At 47.3% G+C, this 22,753-nt stretch overlaps 1 protein-coding gene across 4 annotated transcripts in view; it reads left to right on the top strand.

Annotated features, from left to right (window-relative positions):
* LOC139402756 (2-aminomuconic semialdehyde dehydrogenase-like) overlaps nucleotides 1-22,753 on the top strand; it is a 56,765-nt gene that overhangs the window by 28,534 nt on the left and 5,478 nt on the right. For all 4 annotated transcript variants that reach the window (XR_011633266.1, XR_011633265.1, XM_071146674.1 and 1 more), the window contains exons 2-6: nucleotides 7,339-7,486; nucleotides 8,537-8,692; nucleotides 12,517-12,666; nucleotides 12,910-13,166; nucleotides 13,953-14,114. Coding sequence is in view for 2 of the 4 variants with exons in the window: in XM_071146673.1 (XP_071002774.1) it covers nucleotides 7,339-7,486; nucleotides 8,537-8,692; nucleotides 12,517-12,666; nucleotides 12,910-13,166; nucleotides 13,953-14,114 (873 nt within the window). In the remaining 2 variants the exon portion in view is untranslated. The remainder of the gene's footprint in view (nucleotides 1-7,338; nucleotides 7,487-8,536; nucleotides 8,693-12,516; nucleotides 12,667-12,909; nucleotides 13,167-13,952; nucleotides 14,115-22,753) is intronic.

A 22,753-nucleotide genomic window follows, 5' to 3' on the forward strand; every position in this document is an offset into this window, starting at 1 on the left:
TACTGCCTCTGATCTGGAGGACTCACTAAACAGAGAACATCCCTGGTCATCCCTACTGTCTCTGATCTGGAGGACTCACTAAACAAAGAACATCCCTGGTCATCCCTACTGCCTCTGATCTGGAGGACTGACTAAACAGAGAACATCCCTGGTCATCCCTACTGTCTCTGATCTGGAGGACTCACTAAACAGAGAGCATCCCTGGTCATCCCTACTGCCTCTGATCTGGCAGACTCACTAAACAGAGAACATCCCTGGTCATCCCTACTGCCTCTGATCTGGAGGACTCACTAAACAGAGAACATCCCTGGTCATCCCTACTGCCTCTGATCTGGCAGACTCACTAAACAGAGAACACCCCTGGTCATCCCTACTGCCTCTGATCTGGCAGACTCACTAAACAGAGAACATCCCTGGTCATCCCTACTGCCTCTGATATGGAGGACTCACTAAACAGAGAACATCCCTGGTCATCCCTACTGCCTCTGATCTGGCAGACTCACTAAACAGAGAACATCCCTGGTCATCCCTACTGCCTCTGATCTGGAGGACTCACTAAACAGAGAACATCCCTGGTCATCACTACTGCCTCTGATCTGGAGGACTCACTAAACAGAGAACATCCCTGGTCATCCCTACTGCCTCTGATCTGGCAGACTCACTAAACAGAGAACATCCCTTGTCCTCCCTACTGCCTCTGATCTGGCAGACTCACTAAACAGAGAACATCCCTGGTCATCCCTACTGCCTCTGATCTGGAGGACTCACTAAACAGAGAACATCCCTGGTCATCCCTACTGCCTCTGATCTGGTGGACTCACTAAACAGAGAACATCCCTGGTCATCCCTACTGTCTCTGATCTGGAGGACTCACTAAACAGAGAGCATCCCTGGTCATCCCTACTGCCTCTGATCTGGCAGACTCACTAAACAGAGAACATCCCTGGTCATCCCTACTGTCTCTGATCTGGAGGACTCACTAAACAGAGAGCATCCCTGGTCATCCCTACTGCCTCTGATCTGGCAGACTCACTAAACAGAGAACATCCCTGGTCATCTCTACTGCCTCTGATCTGGCAGACTCACTAAACAGAGAACATCCCTGGTCATCCCTACTGCCTCTGATCTGGAGGACTCACTAAACAGAGAACATCCCTGGTCATCACTACTGCCTCTGATCTGGAGGACTCACTAAACAGAGAACATCCCTGGTCATCCCTACTGTCTCTGATCTGGAGGACTCACTAAACAGAGAACATCCCTGGTCATCCCTACTGCCTCTGATCTGGAGGACTCACTAAACAGAGAACATCCCTGGTCATCCCTACTGTCTCTGATCTGGGGGACTCACTAAACAGAGAACATCCCTGGTCATCCCTACTGCCTCTGATCTGGCAGACTCACTAAACAGAGAACATCCCTGGTCGTCCCTACTGCCTCTGATCTGGAGGACTCACTAAACAGAGAACATCCCTGGTCATCCCTACTGCCTCTGATCTGGTGGACTCACTAAACAGAGAACATCCCTGGTCATCCCTACTGCCTCTGATCTGGTGGACTCACTAAACAGAGAACATCCCGGGTCATCCCTACTGCCTCTGATCTGGAGGACTCACTAAACAGAGAACATCCCTGGTCATCCCTACTGCCTCTGATCTGGAGGACTCACTAAACAGAGAACATCCCTGGTCATCCCTACTGCCTCTGATCTGGCAGACTCACTAAACAGAGAACATCCCTGGTCATCCCTACTGCCTCTGATCTGGAGGACTCACTAAACAGAGAACATCCCTGGTCATCCCTACTGCCTCTGATCTGGAGGACTCACTAAACAGAGAACATCCCTGGTCATCCCTACTGCCTCTGATCTGGCAGACTCACTAAACAGAGAACATCCCTGGTCGTCCCTACTGCCTCTGATCTGGAGGACTCACTAAACAGAGAACATCCCTGGTCATCCCTACTGCCTCTGATCTGGCAGACTCACTAAACAGAGAACATCCCTGGTCATCCCTACTGCCTCTGATCTGGAGGACTCACTAAACAGAGAACATCCCTGGTCATCCCTACTGCCTCTGATCTGGAGGACTCACTAAACAGAGAACATCCCTGGTCATCCCTACTGCCTCTGATCTGGCAGACTCACTAAACAGAGAACATCCCTGGTCGTCCCTACTGCCTCTGATCTGGAGGACTCACTAAACAGAGAACATCCCTGGTCATCCCTACTGCCTCTGATCTGAAGGACTCACTAAACAGAGAACATCCCTGGTCATCCCTACTGTCTCTGATCTGGAGGACTCACTGAACAGAGAACCTCCCTGGTCATCCCTACTGCCTCTGATCTGGAGGACTCACTAAACAGAGAGCATCCCTGGTCATCACTACTGCCTCTGATCTGGAGGACTCACTAAACAGAGAACATCCCTGGTCATCCCTACTGTCTCTGATCTGGAGGACTCACTAAACAGAGAACATCCCTGGTCATCCCTACTGCCTCTGATCTGGAGGACTCACTAAACAGAGAACATCCCTGGTCATCTCTACTGCCTCTGATCTGGGGGACTCACTAAACAGAGAACATCCCTGGTCATCCCTACTGCCTCTGATCTGGCAGACTCACTAAACAGAGAACATCCCTGGTCGTCCCTACTGCCTCTGATCTGGAGGACTCACTAAACAGAGAACATCCCTGGTCATCCCTACTGCCTCTGATCTGGTGGACTCACTAAACAGAGAACATCCCTGGTCATCCCTACTGCCTCTGATCTGGTGGACTCACTAAACAGAGAACATCCCGGGTCATCCCTACTGCCTCTGATCTGGAGGACTCACTAAACAGAGAACATCCCTGGTCATCCCTACTGCCTCTAATCTGGAGGACTCACTAAACAGAGAACATCCCTGGTCATCCCTACTGCCTCTGATCTGGCAGACTCACTAAACAGAGAACATCCCTGGTCATCCCTACTGCCTCTGATCTGGAGGACTCACTAAACAGAGAACATCCCTGGTCATCCCTACTGCCTCTGATCTGGAGGACTCACTAAACAGAGAACATCCCTGGTCATCCCTACTGCCTCTGATCTGGCAGACTCACTAAACAGAGAACATCCCTGGTCGTCCCTACTGCCTCTGATCTGGAGGACTCACTAAACAGAGAACATCCCTGGTCATCCCTACTGCCTCTGATCTGAAGGACTCACTAAACAGAGAACATCCCTGGTCATCCCTACTGTCTCTGATCTGGAGGACTCACTAAACAGAGAACATCCCTGGTCATCCCTACTGCCTCTGATCTGGCAGACTCACTAAACAGAGAACATCCCTGGTCTTCCCTACTGCCTCTGATCTGGAGGACTCACTAAACAGAGAACATCCCTGGTCATCCCTACTGCCTCTGATCTGAAGGACTCACTAAACAGAGAACATCCCTGGTCATCCCTACTGTCTCTGATCTGGAGGACTCACTGAACAGAGAACCTCCCTGGTCATCCCTACTGCCTCTGATCTGGAGGACTCACTAAACAGAGAGCATCCCTGGTCATCCCTACTGCCTCTGATCTGGCAGACTCACTAAACAGAGAACATCCCTGGTCATCCCTACTGTCTCTGATCTGGCAGACTCACTAAACAGAGAGCATCCCTGGTCATCCCTACTGCCTCTGATCTGGCAGACTCACTAAACAGAGAACATCCCTGGTCATCTCTACTGCCTCTGATCTGGCAGACTCACTAAACAGAGAACATCCCTGGTCATCACTACTGCCTCTGATCTGGAGGACTCACTAAACAGAGAACATCCCTGGTCATCCCTACTGTCTCTGATCTGGAGGACTCACTAAACAGAGAACATCCCTGGTCATCCCTACTGCCTCTGATCTGGAGGACTCACTAAACAGAGAACATCCCTGGTCATCCCTACTGTCTGTGATCTGGGGGACTCACTAAACAGAGAACATCCCTGGTCATCCCTACTGCCTCTGATCTGGCAGACTCACTAAACAGAGAACATCCCTGGTCGTCCCTACTGCCTCTGATCTGGAGGACTCACTAAACAGAGAACATCCCTGGTCATCCCTACTGCCTCTGATCTGGTGGACTCACTAAACAGAGAACATCCCTGGTCATCCCTACTGCCTCTGATCTGGTGGACTCACTAAACAGAGAACATCCCTGGTCATCCCTACTGCCTCTGATCTGGAGGACTCACTAAACAGAGAACATCCCTGGTCATCCCTACTGCCTCTGATCTGGAGGACTCACTAAACAGAGAACATCCCTGGTCATCCCTACTGCCTCTGATCTGGAGGACTCACTAAACAGAGAACATCCCTGGTCATCCCTACTGCCTCTGATCTGGCAGACTCACTAAACAGAGAACATCCCTGGTCATCCCTACTGCCTCTGATCTGGAGGACTCACTAAACAGAGAACATCCCTGGTCATCCCTACTGCCTCTGATCTGGAGGACTCACTAAACAGAGAACATCCCTGGTCATCCCTACTGCCTCTGATCTGGCAGACTCACTAAACAGAGAACATCCCTGGTCGTCCCTACTGCCTCTGATCTGGAGGACTCACTAAACAGAGAACATCCCTGGTCATCCCTACTGCCTCTGATCTGAAGGACTCACTAAACAGAGAACATCCCTGGTCATCCCTACTGTCTCTGATCTGGAGGACTCACTGAACAGAGAACCTCCCTGGTCATCCCTACTGCCTCTGATCTGGAGGACTCACTAAACAGAGAGCATCCCTGGTCATCCCTACTGCCTCTGATCTGGCAGACTCACTAAACAGAGAACATCCCTGGTCATCCCTTCTGTCTCTGATCTGGCAGACTCACTAAACAGAGAGCATCCCTGGTCATCCCTACTGCCTCTGATCTGGCAGACTCACTAAACAGAGAACATCCCTGGTCATCTCTACTGCCTCTGATCTGGCAGACTCACTAAACAGAGAACATCCCTGGTCATCACTACTGCCTCTGATCTGGAGGACTCACTAAACAGAGAACATCCCTGGTCGTCCCTACTGCCTCTGATCTGGAGGACTCACTAAACAGAGAACATCCCTGGTCATCCCTACTGCCTCTGATCTGGTGGACTCACTAAACAGAGAACATCCCTGGTCATCCCTACTGCCTCTGATCTGGTGGACTCACTAAACAGAGAACATCCCTGGTCATCCCTACTGCCTCTGATCTGGAGGACTCACTAAACAGAGAACATCCCTGGTCATCCCTACTGCCTCTGATCTGGAGGACTCACTAAACAGAGAACATCCCTGGTCATCCCTACTGCCTCTGATCTGGAGGACTCACTAAACAGAGAACATCCCTGGTCATCCCTACTGCCTCTGATCTGGCAGACTCACTAAACAGAGAACATCCCTGGTCGTCCCTACTGCCTCTGATCTGGAGGACTCACTAAACAGAGAACATCCCTGGTCATCCCTACTGCCTCTGATCTGGTGGACTCACTAAACAGAGAACATCCCTGGTCATCCCTACTGCCTCTGATCTGGTGGACTCACTAAACAGAGAACATCCCTGGTCATCCCTACTGCCTCTGATCTGGAGGACTCACTAAACAGAGAACATCCCTGGTCATCCCTACTGCCTCTGATCTGGAGGACTCACTAAACAGAGAACATCCCTGGTCATCCCTACTGCCTCTGATCTGGCAGACTCACTAAACAGAGAACATCCCTGGTCATCCCTACTGCCTCTGATCTGGAGGACTCACTAAACAGAGAACATCCCTGGTCATCCCTACTGCCTCTGATCTGGAGGATTCACTAAACAGAGAACATCCCTGGTCATCCCTACTGCCTCTGATCTGGCAGACTCACTAAACAGAGAACATCCCTGTTCGTCCCTACTGACTCTGATCTGGAGGACTCACTAAACAGAGAACATCCCTGGTCATCCCTACTGCCTCTGATCTGAAGGACTCACTAAACAGAGAACATCCCTGGTCATCCCTACTGTCTCTGATCTGGAGGACTCACTGAACAGAGAACCTCCCTGGTCATCCCTACTGCCTCTGATCTGGAGGACTCACTAAACAGAGAACATCCCTGGTCATCCCTACTGCCTCTGATCTGGAGGACTCACTAAACAGAGAACATCCCTGGTCGTCCCTACTGTCTCTGATCTGGAGGACTCACTAAACAGAGAACATCCCTGGTCATCCCTACATCCTCTGATCTGGTGGACTCACTAAACAGAGAACACCCCTGGTCATCCCTACTGCCTCTGATCTGGAGGACTCACTAAACAGAGAACATCCCTGGTCATCCCTACTGCCTCTGATCTGGAGGACTCACTAAACAGAGAACATCCCTGGTCATCCCTACTGCCTCTGATCTGGAGGACTCACTAAACAGAGAACATCCCTGGTCATCCCTACTGCCTCTGATCTGGCAGACTCACTAAACAGAGAACATCCCTGGTCGTCCCTACTGACTCTGATCTGGAGGACTCACTAAACAGAGAACATCCCTGGTCATCCCTACTGCCTCTGATCTGAAGGACTCACTAAACAGAGAACATCCCTGGTCATCCCTACTGTCTCTGATCTGGAGGACTCACTGAACAGAGAACCTCCCTGGTCATCCCTACTGCCTCTGATCTGGAGGACTCACTAAACAGAGAACATCCCTGGTCATCCCTACTGCCTCTGATCTGGAGGACTCACTAAACAGAGAACATCCCTGGTCGTCCCTACTGTCTCTGATCTGGAGGACTCACTAAACAGAGAACATCCCTGGTCGTCCCTACTGCCTCTGATCTGGAGGACTCACTAAACAGAGAACATCCCTGGTCATCCCTACTGTCTCTGATCTGGAGGACTCACTGAACAGAGAACATCCCTGGTCATCCCTACTGCCTCTGATCTGGAGGACTCACTAAACAGAGAACATCCCTGGTCATCCCTACTGCCTCTGATCTGGAGGACTCACTAAACACAAATGCTTCGTTTATAAATTATGTCTGAGTGTTGGACTGTGCCCATGGTTATCTGGACATTTAAAAAAACAAGAAAATGGTGCTGTCTGGTTTGCTTAATATAAGACATTTTAAATGATTTATACTTATACTTTTGATACTTAAGAACATTTAAAACCAAATACTTTTAGACTTTTACTCAAGTAGTATTTTACTGGATGACCTTCACTTTTATAAGAGTCATTTTATATTAAGGAGTCTTTACTTTTACTCAAGTATGACAATTGGGTACTTTTTCCACCTCTGTTTATGGACTGCAGTTACATGACGTTTGGCTTGACAGACACACACACACACGCCAACCCTGTCCTGATTGGTTGCAGGTGGAGGCTGCGGTGCAGGCCGCTAGAGAGGCATTCCCTGATTGGTCAGCCCGTAGCCCAGCTGAGAGAGGTCAGGTGATGAATAAACTGGCTGACCTGATGGAAGCTCAGCTGGAAGAGTTGGCCCAGGCAGAGTCACGAGACCAAGGTGCTGACCCCTAACCCCTGATCTGATAGAAATTTGGCTTGGGAAGTCTGGACCACAACAAGACTATTTGACTATACATTCTGACTCTTAAAGACACCATAACTTTTGATTGTGCTTGACATTACAACATTGTTTCCTTGCTGAAATTAAACAGTTTCCTCCTGCGACTGTATTACTGTGTTCCAGGTTAAAAAGTTTCCTCCTGCGACTGTATTACTGTGTTCCAGGTTAAACAGTTTCCTCCTGCGACTGTATTACTGTGTTCCAGGTTAAACAGTTTCCTCCTGCGACTGTATTACTGTGTTCCAGGTTAAACAGTTTCCTCCTGTGTATCTGTCTGTGTTCCAGGTAAAACAGTTACCTCCCGTGTATCTGTCTGTGTTCCAGGTAAAACCATTACCTCCTGTGTATCTGTCTGTGTTCCAGGTAAAACCGTTACCTCCTGTGTGTCTGTCTGTGTTCCAGGTTAAACAGTTTCCTCCTGTCTGTCTGTCTGTGTTCCAGGTTAAACCGTTACCTCCTGTGTTTCTGACTGTGTTCCAGGTAAAACAGTTTCCTCCTGTGTATCTGTCTGTGTTCCAGGTAAAACAGTTTCCTCCTGTGTGTCTGTCTGTGTTCCAGGTAAAACAGTTTCCTCCTGTGTATCTGTCTGTGTTCCAGGTAAAACCGTTACCTCCTGTGTGTCTGACTGTGTTCCAGGTAAAACAGTTACCTCCTGTGTATCTGTCTGTGTTCCAGGTAAAACAGTTACCTCCTGTGTATCTGTCTGTGTTCCAGGTAAAACAGTTTCCTCCTGTGTGTCTGTCTGTGTTCCAGGTAAAACAGTTTCCTCCTGTGTATCTGTCTGTGTTCCAGGTAAAACAGTTTCCTCCTGTGTGTCTGTCTGTGTTCCAGGTAAAACAGTTTCCTCCTGTGTATCTGTCTGTGTTCCAGGTAAAACCGTTACCTCCTGTGTGTCTGACTGTGTTCCAGGTAAAACAGTTTCCTCCTGTGTATCTGTCTGTGTTCCAGGTAAAACAGTTTCCTCCTGTGTGTCTGTCTGTGTTCCAGGTAAAACCGTAATGTTCGCCCGTACGGTGGATGTCCCGCGGGCGGTCGATAACTTCCGGTTCTTTGCCTCTTCTGTTCTCCACCACACCACCGACTGTACTACCATGGACCATCTGGGCTGTGTCAACTACACTGTCCGTAGTCCTGTGGGAGTGGGTGAGTCCTAGCTGTCTGTGGGGGGGGGGTCTGTGTGTGTGTGTGGGGGGAGATCTGTGTGTGTGGGGGGAGGTCTGTGTGTGTGTGTGTGGGGGGGAGGGGGGTCTGTGTGTGTGTGTGTGTGTGTGTAAGACCAGGCCTTGATGAACTAAAAGCTTTTGAAGTTATAAAGCTGTCTCCAGACTCAGACACACCAATAGTGATTGACTCAGACACACCAATAGTGATTGACTCAGACACACCAATAGTGATTGACTCAGACACACCAATAGTGATTGACTCAGACACACCAATAGTGATTGACTCAGACACACCAATAGTGATTGACTCAGACACACCAATAGTGATTGACTCAGACACACCAATAGTGATTGACTCAGACACACCAATAGTGATTGATTCAGACACACCAATAGTGTTTGACTCAGACACACCAATAGTGATTGACTCAGACACACCAATAGTGATTGACTCAGACACACCAATAGTGATTGACTCAGACACACCAATAGTGATTGACTCAGACACACCAATAGTGATTGATTCAGACACACCAATAGTGTTTGACTCAGACACACCAATAGTGATTGACTCAGACACGCCAATAGTGATTGATTCAGACACACCAATAGTGTTTGACTCAGACACACCAATAGTGATTGACTCAGACACACCAATAGTGATTGACTCAGACACACCAATAGTGATTGATTCAGACACACCAATAGTGATTGACTCAGACACACCAATAGTGATTGACTCAGACACACCAATAGTGTTTGACTCAGACACACCAATAGTGTTTGACTCAGACACACCAATAGTGATTGACTCAGACACACCAATAGTGATTGACTCAGACACACCAATAGTGATTGACTCAGTATTTGACTCAGACATCCACATTCGCTGAAATGTGTGCAAACCCTTTACAGTCCTGTTTAAAGCCTGGGAAATGTTTATAGGTTAGAGGAGCCTTGTTTGTTATGGGTATTGCAGTCAGGGAATCTCTCAAATGGCACCCTATTCCCTATATAGGTGCACTACTTTAGACCAGAACCCTATGAGCCCTGGTCAACAGTAGTGCACTATGAAGGGAATAGGGTGTCATAGAGCCCTGGTCAACAGTAGTGCACTATAAAGGGAATAGGGTGCCATAGAGCCCTGGTCAACAGTAGTGCACTATGAAGGGAATAGGGTACCATAGAGCCCTGGTCAACAGTATCAAATCAAATCAAATGTATTTATATAGCCCTTCGTACATCAGCTGATATCTCAAAGTGCTGTACAGAAACCCAGCCTAAAACCCCAAACAGCAAGCAATGCAGGTGTAGAAGCACGGTGGCTAGAAAAAACTCCCTAGAAAGGCCAAAAACCTAGGAAGAAACCTAGAGAGGAACCAGGCTATGTGGGGTGGCCAGTCCTCTTCTGGCTGTGCCGGGTGGAGATTATAACAGAAAATGGCCAAGATGTTCAAATGTTCATAAATGACCAGCATGGTCGAATAATAATAAGGCAGAACAGTTGAAACTGGAGCAGCAGCACAGCCAGGTGGACTGGGGACAGCAAGGAGTCATCATGTCAGGTAGTCCTGAGGCATGGTCCTAGGGCTCAGGTCCTCCGAGAGAGCGAAAGAGAGAATTAGAGAGAGCACACTTAAATTCACACAGGACACCGAATAGGACAGGAGAAGTACTCCAGATATAACAAACTGACCCTAGCCCCCGACACATAAACTACTGCAGCATAAATACTGGAGGCTGAGACAGGAGGGGTCAGGAGACACTGTGGCCCCATCCGAGGACACCCCCGGACAGGGCCAAACAGGAAGGATATAACCCCACCCACTTTGCCAAAGCACAGCGCCCACACCACTAGAGGGATATCTTCAACCACCAACTTACCATCCTGAGACAAGGCTGAGTATAGCCCACAAAGATCTCCGCCACGGCACAACCCAAGGGGAGGGCGCCAACCCAGACAGGACGACCACATCAGTGAATCAACCCACTCAGGTGACGCACCCCCTCCAGGGACGGTATGAGAGAGCCCCAGTAAGCCAGTGACTCAGCCCCTGTAATAGGGTTAGAGGCAGAGAATCCCAGTGGAAAGAGGGGAACCGGCCAGGCAGAGACATCAAGGGCGGTTCGTTGCTCCAGAGCCTTTCCGTTCACCTTCCCACTCCTGGGCCAGACTACACTCAATCATATGACCCACTGAAGAGATGAGTCTTCAGTAAGGACTTAAAGGTTGAGACCGAGTTTGCGTCTCTGACATGGGTAGGCAGACTGTTCCATAATAATGGAGCTCTATAGAAGAAAGCCCTGCCTCCAGCTGTTTGCTTAGAAATTCTAGGGACAATTAGGAGGCCTGCATCTTGTGACCGTAGCGTCCGTGTAGGTATGTACGGCAGGACCAAATCAGAGAGATAGGTAGGAGCAAGCCCATGTAATGCTTTGTAGGTTAGCAGTAAAACCTTGAAATCAGCCCTTGCTTTGACAGGAAGCCGGTGTAGAGAGGCTAGCACTGGAGTAATATGATCAAATTTTTTGGTTCTAGTCAGGATTCTAGCAGCCGTATTTAGCACTAACTGAAGTTTATTTAGTGCTTTATCCGGGTAGCCGGAAAGTAGAGCATTACGGTAGTCTAACCTAGAAGTGACAAAAGCATGGATTAATTTTTCTGTATCATTTTTGGACAGAACATTTCAGATTTTTGCAATGTTACGTAGATGGAAAAAAGCTGTCCTTGAAATGGTCTTGATATGTTCTTCAAAAGAGAGATCAGGGTCCAGAGTAACGCCGAGGTCCTTCACAGTTTTATTTGAGACGACTGTACAACCATTAAGATTAATTGTCAGATTCAACAGATCTCTTTGTTTCTTGGGACCTAGAACAAGCATCTCTGTTTTGTCCGAGTTTAAAAGTAGAACGTTTGCAGCCATCCACTTCCTTATGTCTGAAACACAGGCTTCTAGCAAGGGCAATTTTGGGGCTTCACCATGTTTCATTGAAATGTACAGCTGTGTGTCATCTGCATAGCAGTGAAAGTTAACATTATGTTTTCGAATGACATCCCCAAGAGGTAAAATAAAACGTTCCTAAAACGGAACCTTGAGGAACACCGAAATTTACAGTTGATTTGTCAGAGGACAAACCATTCACAGAGACAAACTGTTATCTTTCTGACAGATATAAGATCTAAACCAGGCCAGAACTTGTCCGTGTAGACCAATTTGGGTTTCCAATCTCTCCAAAAGAATGTGGTGATCGATGGTATCAAAAGCAGCACTAAGGTCTAGGAGCACGAGGACAGATGCAGAGCCTCGGTCCGATGCCATTAAAAGGTAATTTACCACCTTCACAAGTGCCGTCTCAGTGCTATGATGGGGTCTAAAACCAGACTGAAGCATTTCGTATACATTGTTTGTCTTCAGGAAGGCAGTAGTGCACTATGAAGGGAATACGGTACCATAGAGCCCTGGTCAACAGTAGTGCACTATGAAGGGAATAGGGTACCATAGAGCCCTGGTCAACAGTAGTACACTATATAGGGAATAGGCTACCATAGAGCCCTGGTCAACAGTAGTGCACTATGAAGGGAATAGGGTACCATAGAGCCCTGGTCAATAGTAGTGCACTATGAAGGGAATAGGGTTCCATAGAGCCCTGGTCAACAGTAGTGCACTATATAGGGAATAGGGTGCCATTTGAGACACAGATAGAGAGTGAAGGTCTCTACTACTAGGTTTATATAGGGGTGGTTTTATTAACTGACCAACTCTTTCTGATTCTCTGTGTGTGTGTGTGTGTGTGTGTGTGTAGCTGGTCTGATCAGTCCCTGGAACCTGCCTCTATACCTGCTCACCTGGAAGATCGCTCCGGCTGTTGCTACGGGCAACACGGTGGTTGCTAAGCCCAGCGAGATGACCTCGGTAACCGCCTGGATGATGTGCAAACTACTGGAGGAGGCCGGTAGGACTACGCTACCCACAATGCAAGACACCTCACTTCATTTCAACTGATCAGCAATGACACTGGTGAAAAACTAGACTGGTGAAAGCAAACTCCTCTTTCTCTCCCCATTTCTCTCTCTCTTCTCCATCCCTTCTCCTCTCCTCTTGTCCTCTCCTCTTCTCCTCTTCTCTTCTTCTCCTCTTCTCTTCTCCTCCTCTCCTCTTCTCCTCTTCTCCTCTTCTCCCCTCCCTCTCCCCCCAGGGTTTCCTCCGGGTGTGGTCAACATGGTGTTCGGCACCGGCCCGCGGGCGGGCGATGCTCTCGTGGGCCACCCTGACGTCCCATTGGTCAGTTTCACGGGCTCCACGGCGACGGCCCAGCGGATCACAGAGCGCTCGGCTCCGTTCTGTAAGAAGCTGAGCCTGGAGCTGGGCGGGAAGAACCCCGCCATCGTCTTCTCAGACGCTGACCTAGACCAAGCTGTCACCACCACCGTACGATCCTCCTTCTCCAATCAGGTGAGAGTAAGACTCAGGATAGGTCAATAGAGTGAGAGAGGGACTCAGGATGGGCCAATAGGGTAAGACGGGGACTCAGGATGGGCCAATAGAGTGAGAGAGGGACTCAGGATGAGCCAATAGGGTAAGAGGGGTACTCAGGATGGGTCAATAGAGTGAGAGAGGGACTCAGGATGAGCCAATAGGTTAAGAGGGGTACTCAGGATGGGCCAATAGGGTAAGAGGGGTACTCAGGATGGGCCAATAGGGTAAGAGGGGGACTCAGGGTGAGCCAATAGGGTAAGAGGGGGACTCAGGGTGAGCCAATAGGGTAAGAGGGGGACTCAGGATGGATGGGCCAATAGTACGAGAGCATCATCAGAATTTGTTCTTAACTGACTTGCCTAGTTAAATAAAGGTAAAAAATAAAAGTCTGGCCAATCGTGGAATATTGAGTTTGCAGTTGAGTGAGATGATGAAACATTATAGAATGCTTAGATAAAATAAATGCATTGGTAGAAGTGTCATGTTCTCTATCATGTAGAATGAGGAATCATATCGGCTGTGTTCATGACCGTTTTATACATGAAACCCTTCTGAATGACCCTCTATAACAGATGTTGCAAGTTCATGTGTTGGCCACATGGTGGTGACATTTCTCACATTTTTGCTAGCTGACAGTAAGGTGACCCTCCTCCTCCTCTTCCTCCCCCTCCTCCTCCTCCTCATCCTCATCCTCATCCTCCTCATTCTCATCCTCCTCTTCCTCTTCCTCTTCCTCCTCCTCTTCCTCCTCCTCCTCCCCAGGGTGAGATCTGTCTGTGCACCAGTAGGATCTACGTAGAGAGGAGTATTTACCCAGAGTTCCTGAAGAGGTTTGTGGCGGCCGCGCGGAAATGGAAAACTGGTGCTCCCTCCGACCCCGACAACAATAACGGAGCTCTGGTCAGCAGGGAACACCTGGAGAAGGTATGACGTCACATAATATACAGGGTATTAACAGTGTTTCCCCTAGGATTTAGTTTCTGGTGGGATGGAGTTTTGGCCTGCCTTGTGACATCACCAATAAGATGGAGGACCAAACCTGTCTGCCAGTAGCAGCTAGTTTTCAGTTTTCCTCTCCCCACTAAGTTACAGTCCTGGCAGAAGCCTTGTTCTTTGCTAAGAAACATTTCTGTTTCTTTTTTGACCATTTTAATTGAAAACAATCACAGTAAGGTAGTTAATTATTACCCAGAAATGATTTGACATTGAGAAGGGAAAAAAATGGCTGATTTGGACCTTAAAACTAATTTAAAACTAATTTCCTGCAATTCCACACATTTTCCCCTTGGGCAGAGAGAAAATGTGTGGTTTTAAAGTAACTTTTAAAAGTGAATATTCTGTTAACTCTGTTACCCAAATAATGTTGTTGACTCATCCTATACTCGTATTTGTGGCCAAAGCATAAATTAAAGAACAAAATACTTCAACAATCCCACCTCAATCTTGTATCTCAAACAGACCGTTTTGAAAAATGCTGTCTATTTCCTAGAGTACGATGTCATACTTCTGAGGAGGACGAGCTGGCCAATCAGTGGTCTGGAGGGGGATGAGCTGGCCAATCAGTGGTCTGGAGGGGGATGAGCTGGCCAATCAGTGGTCTAGAGGAGGATGAGCTGGCCAAACAGCGGTCTATATGAGGATGAGCTGGCCAATCAGCGGTCTATATGAGGATGAGCTGGCCAATCAGCGGTCTATATGAGGATGAGCTGGCCAAACAGTGGTCTATAGGAGGACGAGCTGGCCAATCAGTGGTCTATATGAGGATGAGCTGGCCAATCAGCGGTCTATAGGAGGATGAGCTGGCCAATCAGCGGTCTATATGAGGATGAGCTGGCCAATCAGCGGTCTATAGGAGGATGAGCTGGCCAATCAGCGGTCTATATGAGGATGAGCTGGCCAAACAGTGGTCTATAGGAGGATGAGCTGGCCAATCAGCGGTCTATATGAGGATGAGCTGGCCAAACAGTGGTCTATAGGAGGATGAGCTGGCCAATCAGCGGTCTATATGAGGATGAGCTGGCCAAACAGTGGTCTAGAGGGGGATGAGCTGGCCAAACAGTGGTCTATAGGAGGATGAGCTGGCCAATCAGCGGTCTATATGAGGATGAGCTGGCCAAACAGTGGTCTATATGAGGATGAGCTGGCCAAACAGTGGTCTATAGGAGGATGAGCTGGCCAATCAGCGGTCTATATGAGGATGAGCTGGCCAAACAGTGGTCTATAGGAGGATGAGCTGGCCAATCAGCGGTCTATATGAGGATGAGCTGGCCAAACAGTGGTCTATATGAGGATGAGCTGGCCAATCAGCGGTCTATATGAGGATGAGCTGGCCAAACAGTGGTCTATAGGAGGATGAGCTGGCCAATCAGCGGTCTACTAGAGGAGGATGAGCTGGCCAATCAGTGGTCTAGAGGGGGATGAGCTGGCCAATCAGCGGTCTATATGAGGATGAGCTGGCCAATCAGCGGTCTATATGAGGATGAGCTGGCCAATCAGCGGTCTATATGAGGATGAGCTGGCCAAACAGTGGTCTATATGAGGATGAGCTGGCCAATCAGCGGTCTATATGAGGATGAGCTGGCCAATCAGCGGTCTATATGAGGATGAGCTGGCCAATCAGCGGTCTATATGAGGATGAGCTGGCCAATCAGCGGTCTATATGAGGATGAGCTGGCCAATCAGCGGTCTATATGAGGATGAGCTGGCCAATCAGCGGTCTATATGAGGATGAGCTGGCCAATCAGCGGTCTATATGAGGATGAGCTGGCCAATCAGCGGTCTATATGAGGATGAGCTGGCCAATCAGCGGTCTATATGAGGATGAGCTGGCCAATCAGCGGTCTATATGAGGATGAGCTGGCCAAACAGTGGTCTATATGAGGATGAGCTGGCCAATCAGCGGTCTATATGAGGATGAGCTGGCCAATCAGCGGTCTATATGAGGATGAGCTGGCCAATCAGCGGTCTATATGAGGATGAGCTAGCCAATCAGCGGTCTATATGAGGATGAGCTGGCCAAACAGTGGTCTATATGAGGATGAGCTGGCCAATCAGCGGTCTATATGAGGATGAGCTGGCCAAACAGTGGTCTATAGGAGGATGAGCTGGCCAATCAGCGGTCTATATGAGGATGAGCTGGCCAAACAGTGGTCTATAGGAGGATGAGCTGGCCAATCAGCGGTCTATATGAGGATGAGCTGGCCAAACAGTGGTCTAGAGGGGGATGAGCTGGCCAAACAGTGGTCTATAGGAGGATGAGCTGGCCAATCAGCGGTCTATATGAGGATGAGCTGGCCAAACAGTGGTCTATATGAGGATGAGCTGGCCAAACAGTGGTCTATAGGAGGATGAGCTGGCCAATCAGCGGTCTATATGAGGATGAGCTGGCCAAACAGTGGTCTATAGGAGGATGAGCTGGCCAATCAGCGGTCTATATGAGGATGAGCTGGCCAAACAGTGGTCTATATGAGGATGAGCTGGCCAATCAGCGGTCTATATGAGGATGAGCTGGCCAAACAGTGGTCTATAGGAGGATGAGCTGGCCAATCAGCGGTCTACTAGAGGAGGATGAGCTGGCCAATCAGTGGTCTAGAGGGGTATGAGCTGGCCAATCAGCGGTCTATATGAGGATGAGCTGGCCAATCAGCGGTCTATATGAGGATGAGCTGGCCAATCAGCGGTCTATATGAGGATGAGCTGGCCAATCAGCGGTCTATATGAGGATGAGCTGGCCAAACAGTGGTCTATATGAGGATGAGCTGGCCAATCAGCGGTCTATATGAGGATGAGCTGGACAATCAGCGGTCTATATGAGGATGAGCTGGCCAATCAGCGGTCTATATGAGGATGAGCTGGCCAATCAGCGGTCTATATGAGGATGAGCTGGCCAATCAGCGGTCTATATGAGGATGAGCTGGCCAATCAGCGGTCTATATGAGGATGAGCTGGCCAATCAGCGTTCTATATGAGGATGAGCTGGCCAATCAGCGGTCTATATGAGGATGAGCTGGCCAATCAGCGGCCTATATGAGGATGAGCTGGCCAATCAGCGGTCTATATGAGGATGAGCTGGCCAAACAGTGGTCTATATGAGGATGAGCTGGCCAATCAGCGGTCTATATGAGGATGAGCTGGCCAATCAGCGGTCTATATGAGGATGAGCTGGCCAATCAGCGGTCTATATGAGGATGAGCTAGCCAATCAGCGGTCTATATGAGGATGAGCTGGCCAATCAGTGGTCTATATGAGGATGAGCTGGCCAATCAGTGGTCTATAGGAGGATGAGCTGGCCAATCAGTGGTCTAGAGGGGGATGAGCTGGCCAATCAGTGGTCTAGAGGGGGATGAGCTGGCCAATCAGTGGTCTAGAGGAGGATGAGCTGGCCAATCAGTGGTCTAGAGGGGGATGAGCTGGCCAATCAGCGGTCTACTAGAGGAGGATGAGCTGGCCAATCAGTGGTCTGGAGGGGGATGAGCTGGCCAATCAGCGGTCTAGACGGGGATGAGCTGGCCAATCAGCGGTCTAGAGGGGGATGAGCTGGCCAATCAGCGGTCTAGACGGGGATGAGCTGGCCAATCAGCGGTCTAGAGGGGGATGAGCTGGCCAATCAGCGGTCTAGAGGGGGGTGAGCTGGCCAATCAGCGGTCTACTAGAGGACGATGAGCTGGCCAATCAGTGGTCTAGAGGAGGATGAGCTGGCCAATCAGTGGTCTAGAGGAGGATGAGCTGGCCAATCAGCGGTCTACTAGAGGAGGATGAGCTGGCCAATCAGTGGTCTAGAGGAGGATGAGCTGGCCAATCAGCGGTCTACTTGTATTCATATTTTTAATGACCGGTATATACGCCCACACCATTCTGTTGTTATTTGACTAATATTGTAAGTGATTATAAGGTATGCATTTAATATGAATCTGGAAATACTGAACAGTTACTTTAAAGCTCATTCTGCCATGGCTATTGCTGTGTTCTTATGCTATCTGAGTGACTCAAACATTATAACCAAAATCAATGGCCCAATGCCATGACGTTGTTACTTCTCCCTGACTGTCTGGATTTTATTCTAGTGGTTGTTAGTTCTCGAAGATCATGTTATTAAAAAATCATTATCTACATACTTCACAGAAGGAAATCAGTCAATTTGGAAAAAAAATGTATTAGGCCCTAATCTATTGATTTCACATGACTGGGAATACAGATGTGCATCTGTTGGTCACAAGATACCTTTAAAAATTGTTTTGGGGGGCGTGGATTAGAAAACCAGTCAGTATCTGGTTTGACCACCATTTGCCTCATGCAGCGTGACACATCTCCTTCACACAGAGTTGATCAGGCTGTTGATTGTGGCCTGTGGAATGTTGTCCCACTCCTCTTTAATGGCTGTGTGAAGTTGCTCGATATTGGCGGGAACTGGAACGCACTGTTGTACACATCAATCCAGAGCATCCCAAACATGCTCAATGGGGGACTGGTGAGAATGCAGGCCATGGAAGAACTGGGACATTTTCAGATTCCAGGAATTGTGTACAGATCCTTGCGACATGGGGCCGTGCGTTATCATGCTGAAACAAGAGGTGATGGCGGCGGATGAATGGCACGAGAAAGGGCCTCAGGATCTTGTCACGCTATCTCTGTGTTTTTAAATTTGTTCCCGAAATTGAGAGAAATAAGCTGGCCAATCAGTGGTCAAGCTACTTCATATATATATATATATATATATATATATATACAGTACCAGTCAAAAGTTTGGACAAACCTACTCATTCCAGTGTTTTTCTTGAAATTTTCCGGAATGACTGACCTTCATGTCTTAAAGTAATGATGGACTGTCATTTCTCTTTGCTTATTTGAGCTGTTCTTGACATAATATGGACTTAGTCTTTTACCAAATAGGGCGATCTTCTGTATACCACCCCTACCTTGTCACAACACAACTGATTGGCTCAAACGCATTAAGAAGGAAAGAAATTACACAAATGAACTTTTAATTTAGCGTACAACTTCCGGTGAAATTGCAGAGTGCCAAATTCAAATAAAATTATTATAAATATTAAACTTTCATGAAATCACAAGTGCAATACATCAAAATAAAGCTTAACTTATTGTTAATCCAGCCGCTGTCAGATTTCAAAAAAGCTTTACGGCGAAAGCAAACCATGTGATTATCTTAGAACAGCGCTCAGCACACAAAACATTACAAACAGTTAGCAGCCAAGTAGATTAGTCACAAAAGTCAGAAATAGCAATAAAATTAATCACTTACCTTTGATGATATTTGTATGGTTGCACTCACAAGACTCCCAGTTACACAATAAATGTTTGTTTTGTTCCATAAAGTCTTTATATCCAAAAACCTCCATTTTGTTGGCTTGTTTTGTTCAGTAATCCAATGGCTCAAATGCGGTCACACGAGGCAGACGAAAATTCCAAATACTATCCGTAAAGTTTGTAGAAACATGTCAAACGATGTTTATAATGTTTTTAGCCTAAATAATCTATAATATCTCAACTGGACAATATCGTCGTCAATATAAAAGAAAAACAAGAAAGGCTCTCGGTCGCGTGCAGGAAACAGCTCTGGGGACATCCCAGGGTCCACTCAGTGTGGTCATTCTCCCTCATTTTTCATAATAAAATGCCTGAAACAATGTCTAAAGACTGTTCACAACTGGTGGAAGCCATAGGGAACAGAATCTGGGTCCTATCCAATTAAATGGTGAATAGGCTTTCATTGGAAAAACAGCCATTTCAAAATAATGGCACTTCCTGGATGGATTTTCCTCAGATTTTCGCCTGCCATATCAGTTCTGTTATACTCACAGACATGATTTTAACAGTTTTGGAAACTTTAGAGTTGGCATATCCTAGCTTCTGGGCCTGAGTAGCAGGCAGTTTACTTTGGGCACGCCTTTTATCCAAAATTCTGAATGCTGCCCCCTATCCTAAAAAAGTTACCAAGGCACATTTGTTAATTGAAATGCATTCCAGGTGACTACCTCATGAAACTGGTTGAGATAATGCCTAGACTGTGCAAAGCTGTCATCAAGGCAAAGGGTGGCTACTTTGAAGAATCTCAAATATAAAATATATTTTGATTTGTTTAACACTTTGTTGGTTACTACATGATTCCATATGTGTTATTTCATAGTTTTGATGTTTTCAATATTATTCTACAATTTTATTTATTATATATTTTTTTTTGTGAAGAATCAACAACAAGTGGGACACAATCATGAAGTGGAACAACATTTATTGGATATTTCAAACTTTTTTAACAAATCAAAAACTGAAAAATTGGGCGTGCAAAATTATTCAGCCCCTTTACTTTCAATGCAGCAAACTCTCTCCAGAAGTTCAGTGAGGATCTCTGAATGATCCAATGTTGACCTAAATGACTAATGATGATAAATACAATCCACCTGTGTGTAATCAAGTCTCCGTATAAATGCACCTGCACTGTGATAGTCTCAGAGGTCCGTTAAAAACGCAGAGAGCATCATGAAGAACAAGGAACACACCAGGCAGGTCCGAGATACTGTTGTGAAGAGGTTTAAAGCCGCATTTGGATACAAAAATATTTCCCAAGCTTTAAACATCCCAAGGAGCACTGTGCAAGCGATAATATTGAAATGGAAGGAGTATCAGACCACTGCAAATCTACCAAGAACTGGCCGTCCCTCTAAACTTTCAGCTCATACAAGGAGAAGACTGATCAGAGATGCAGCCAAGAGGCCCATGATCACTCTGGATGAACTGGAGAGATCTACAGCTGAGGTGGGAGACTCTGTCCATAGGACAACAATCAGTCGTATATTGCACAAATCTGGCCTTTATGGAAGAGTGGCAAGAAGAAAGCCATTTCTTAAAGATATCCATAAAAAGTGTCGTTTAAAGTTTGCCACAAGCCACCTGGGAGACACACCAAACATGTGGAAGAAGGTGCTCTGGTCAGATGAAACCAAAATTGAACTTTTTGGCAACAATGCAAAACGTTATGTTTGGCGTAAAAGCAACACAGCTCATCACCCTGAACACACCATGCCCACTGTCAAACATGGTGGTGGCAGCATCATGGTTTGGGCCTGCTTTTCTTCAGCAGGGACAGGGAAAATGGTTAAAATTGATGGGAAGATGGATGGAGCCAAATACAGGACCATTCTGGAAGAAAACCTGATGGAGTCTGCAAAAGACCTGAGACTGGGACGGAGATTTGTCTTCCAACAAGACAATGATCCAAAACATAAAGCAAAATCTACAATGGAATGGTTCAAAAATAAACATATCCAGGTGTTAGAATGGCCAAGTCAAAGTCCAGACCTGAATCCAATCGAGAATCTGTGGAAAGAACTGAAAACTGCTGTTCACAAATGCTCTCCATCCAACCTCACTGAGCTCGAGCTGTTTTGCAAGAAGGAATGGGAAAAAAATTCAGTCTCTCGATGTGCAAAACTGATAGAGACATACCCCAAGCGACTTACAGCTGTAATCGCAGCAAAAGGTGGCGCTACAAAGTATTAACTTAAGGGGGCTGAATAATTTTGCACGCCCAATTTTTCAGTTTTTGATTTGTTAAAAAAGTTTTAAATATCCAATAAATGTTGTTCCACTTCATGATTGTGTCCCACTTGTTGTTGATTCTTCACAAAAAAATACAGTTTTATATCTTTATGTTTGAAACCTGAAATGTGGCAAAAGGTCGCAAAGTTCAAGGGGGCCGAATACTTTCGCAAGGCACTGTACACCTGTCTAACCTGTCCATCCCCCATCCAGGTACGTAGCTTCCTGACCCTGGTCTGTGTTATGGTTATATTAACATATACACCTGTCTAACCTGTCCCTCCCCCATCTAGGTACGTAGCTTCCTGACCCTGGTCTGTGTTATGGTTATATTAACATATACACCTGTCTAACCTGTCCCTCCCCCATCCAGGTACGTAGCTTCCTGACCCTGGTCTGTGTTATGGTTATATTAACATATACACCTGTCTAACCTGTCCCTCCCCCATCTAGGTACGTAGCTTCCTGACCCTGGTCTGTGTTATGGTTATATTAACATATACACCTGTCTAACCTGTCCCTCCCCCATCCAGGTACGTAGCTTCCTGACCCTGGACTGTGTTATGGTTATATTAACATATACACCTGTCTAACCTGTCCCTCCAGGTACGTAGCTTCCTGACCCTGGTCTGTGTTATGGTTATATTAACATATACACCTGTCTAACCTGTCCCTCCCCATCCAGGTATGTAGCTTCCTGACCCTGGTCTGTGTTATGGTTATATTAACATATACACCTGTCTAACCTGTCCCTCCCCCATCCAGGTACGTAGCTTCCTGACCCTGGTCTGTGTTATGGTTATATTAACATATACACCTGTCTAACCTGTCCCTCCCCCATCTAGGTACGTAGCTTCCTGACCCTGGTCTGTGTTATGGTTATATTAACATATACACCTGTCTAACCTGTCCCTCCCCCATCCAGGTACGTAGCTTCCTGACCCTGGTCTGTGTTATGGTTATATTAACATATACACTTGTCTAACCTGTCCCTCCAGGTACGTAGCTTC

The sequence above is a fragment of the Oncorhynchus clarkii genome, unplaced genomic scaffold (genome assembly GCF_045791955.1).
Source record: "Oncorhynchus clarkii lewisi isolate Uvic-CL-2024 unplaced genomic scaffold, UVic_Ocla_1.0 unplaced_contig_6721_pilon_pilon, whole genome shotgun sequence".
Classification (NCBI taxonomy): Eukaryota; Metazoa; Chordata; class Actinopteri; order Salmoniformes; family Salmonidae; genus Oncorhynchus; species Oncorhynchus clarkii.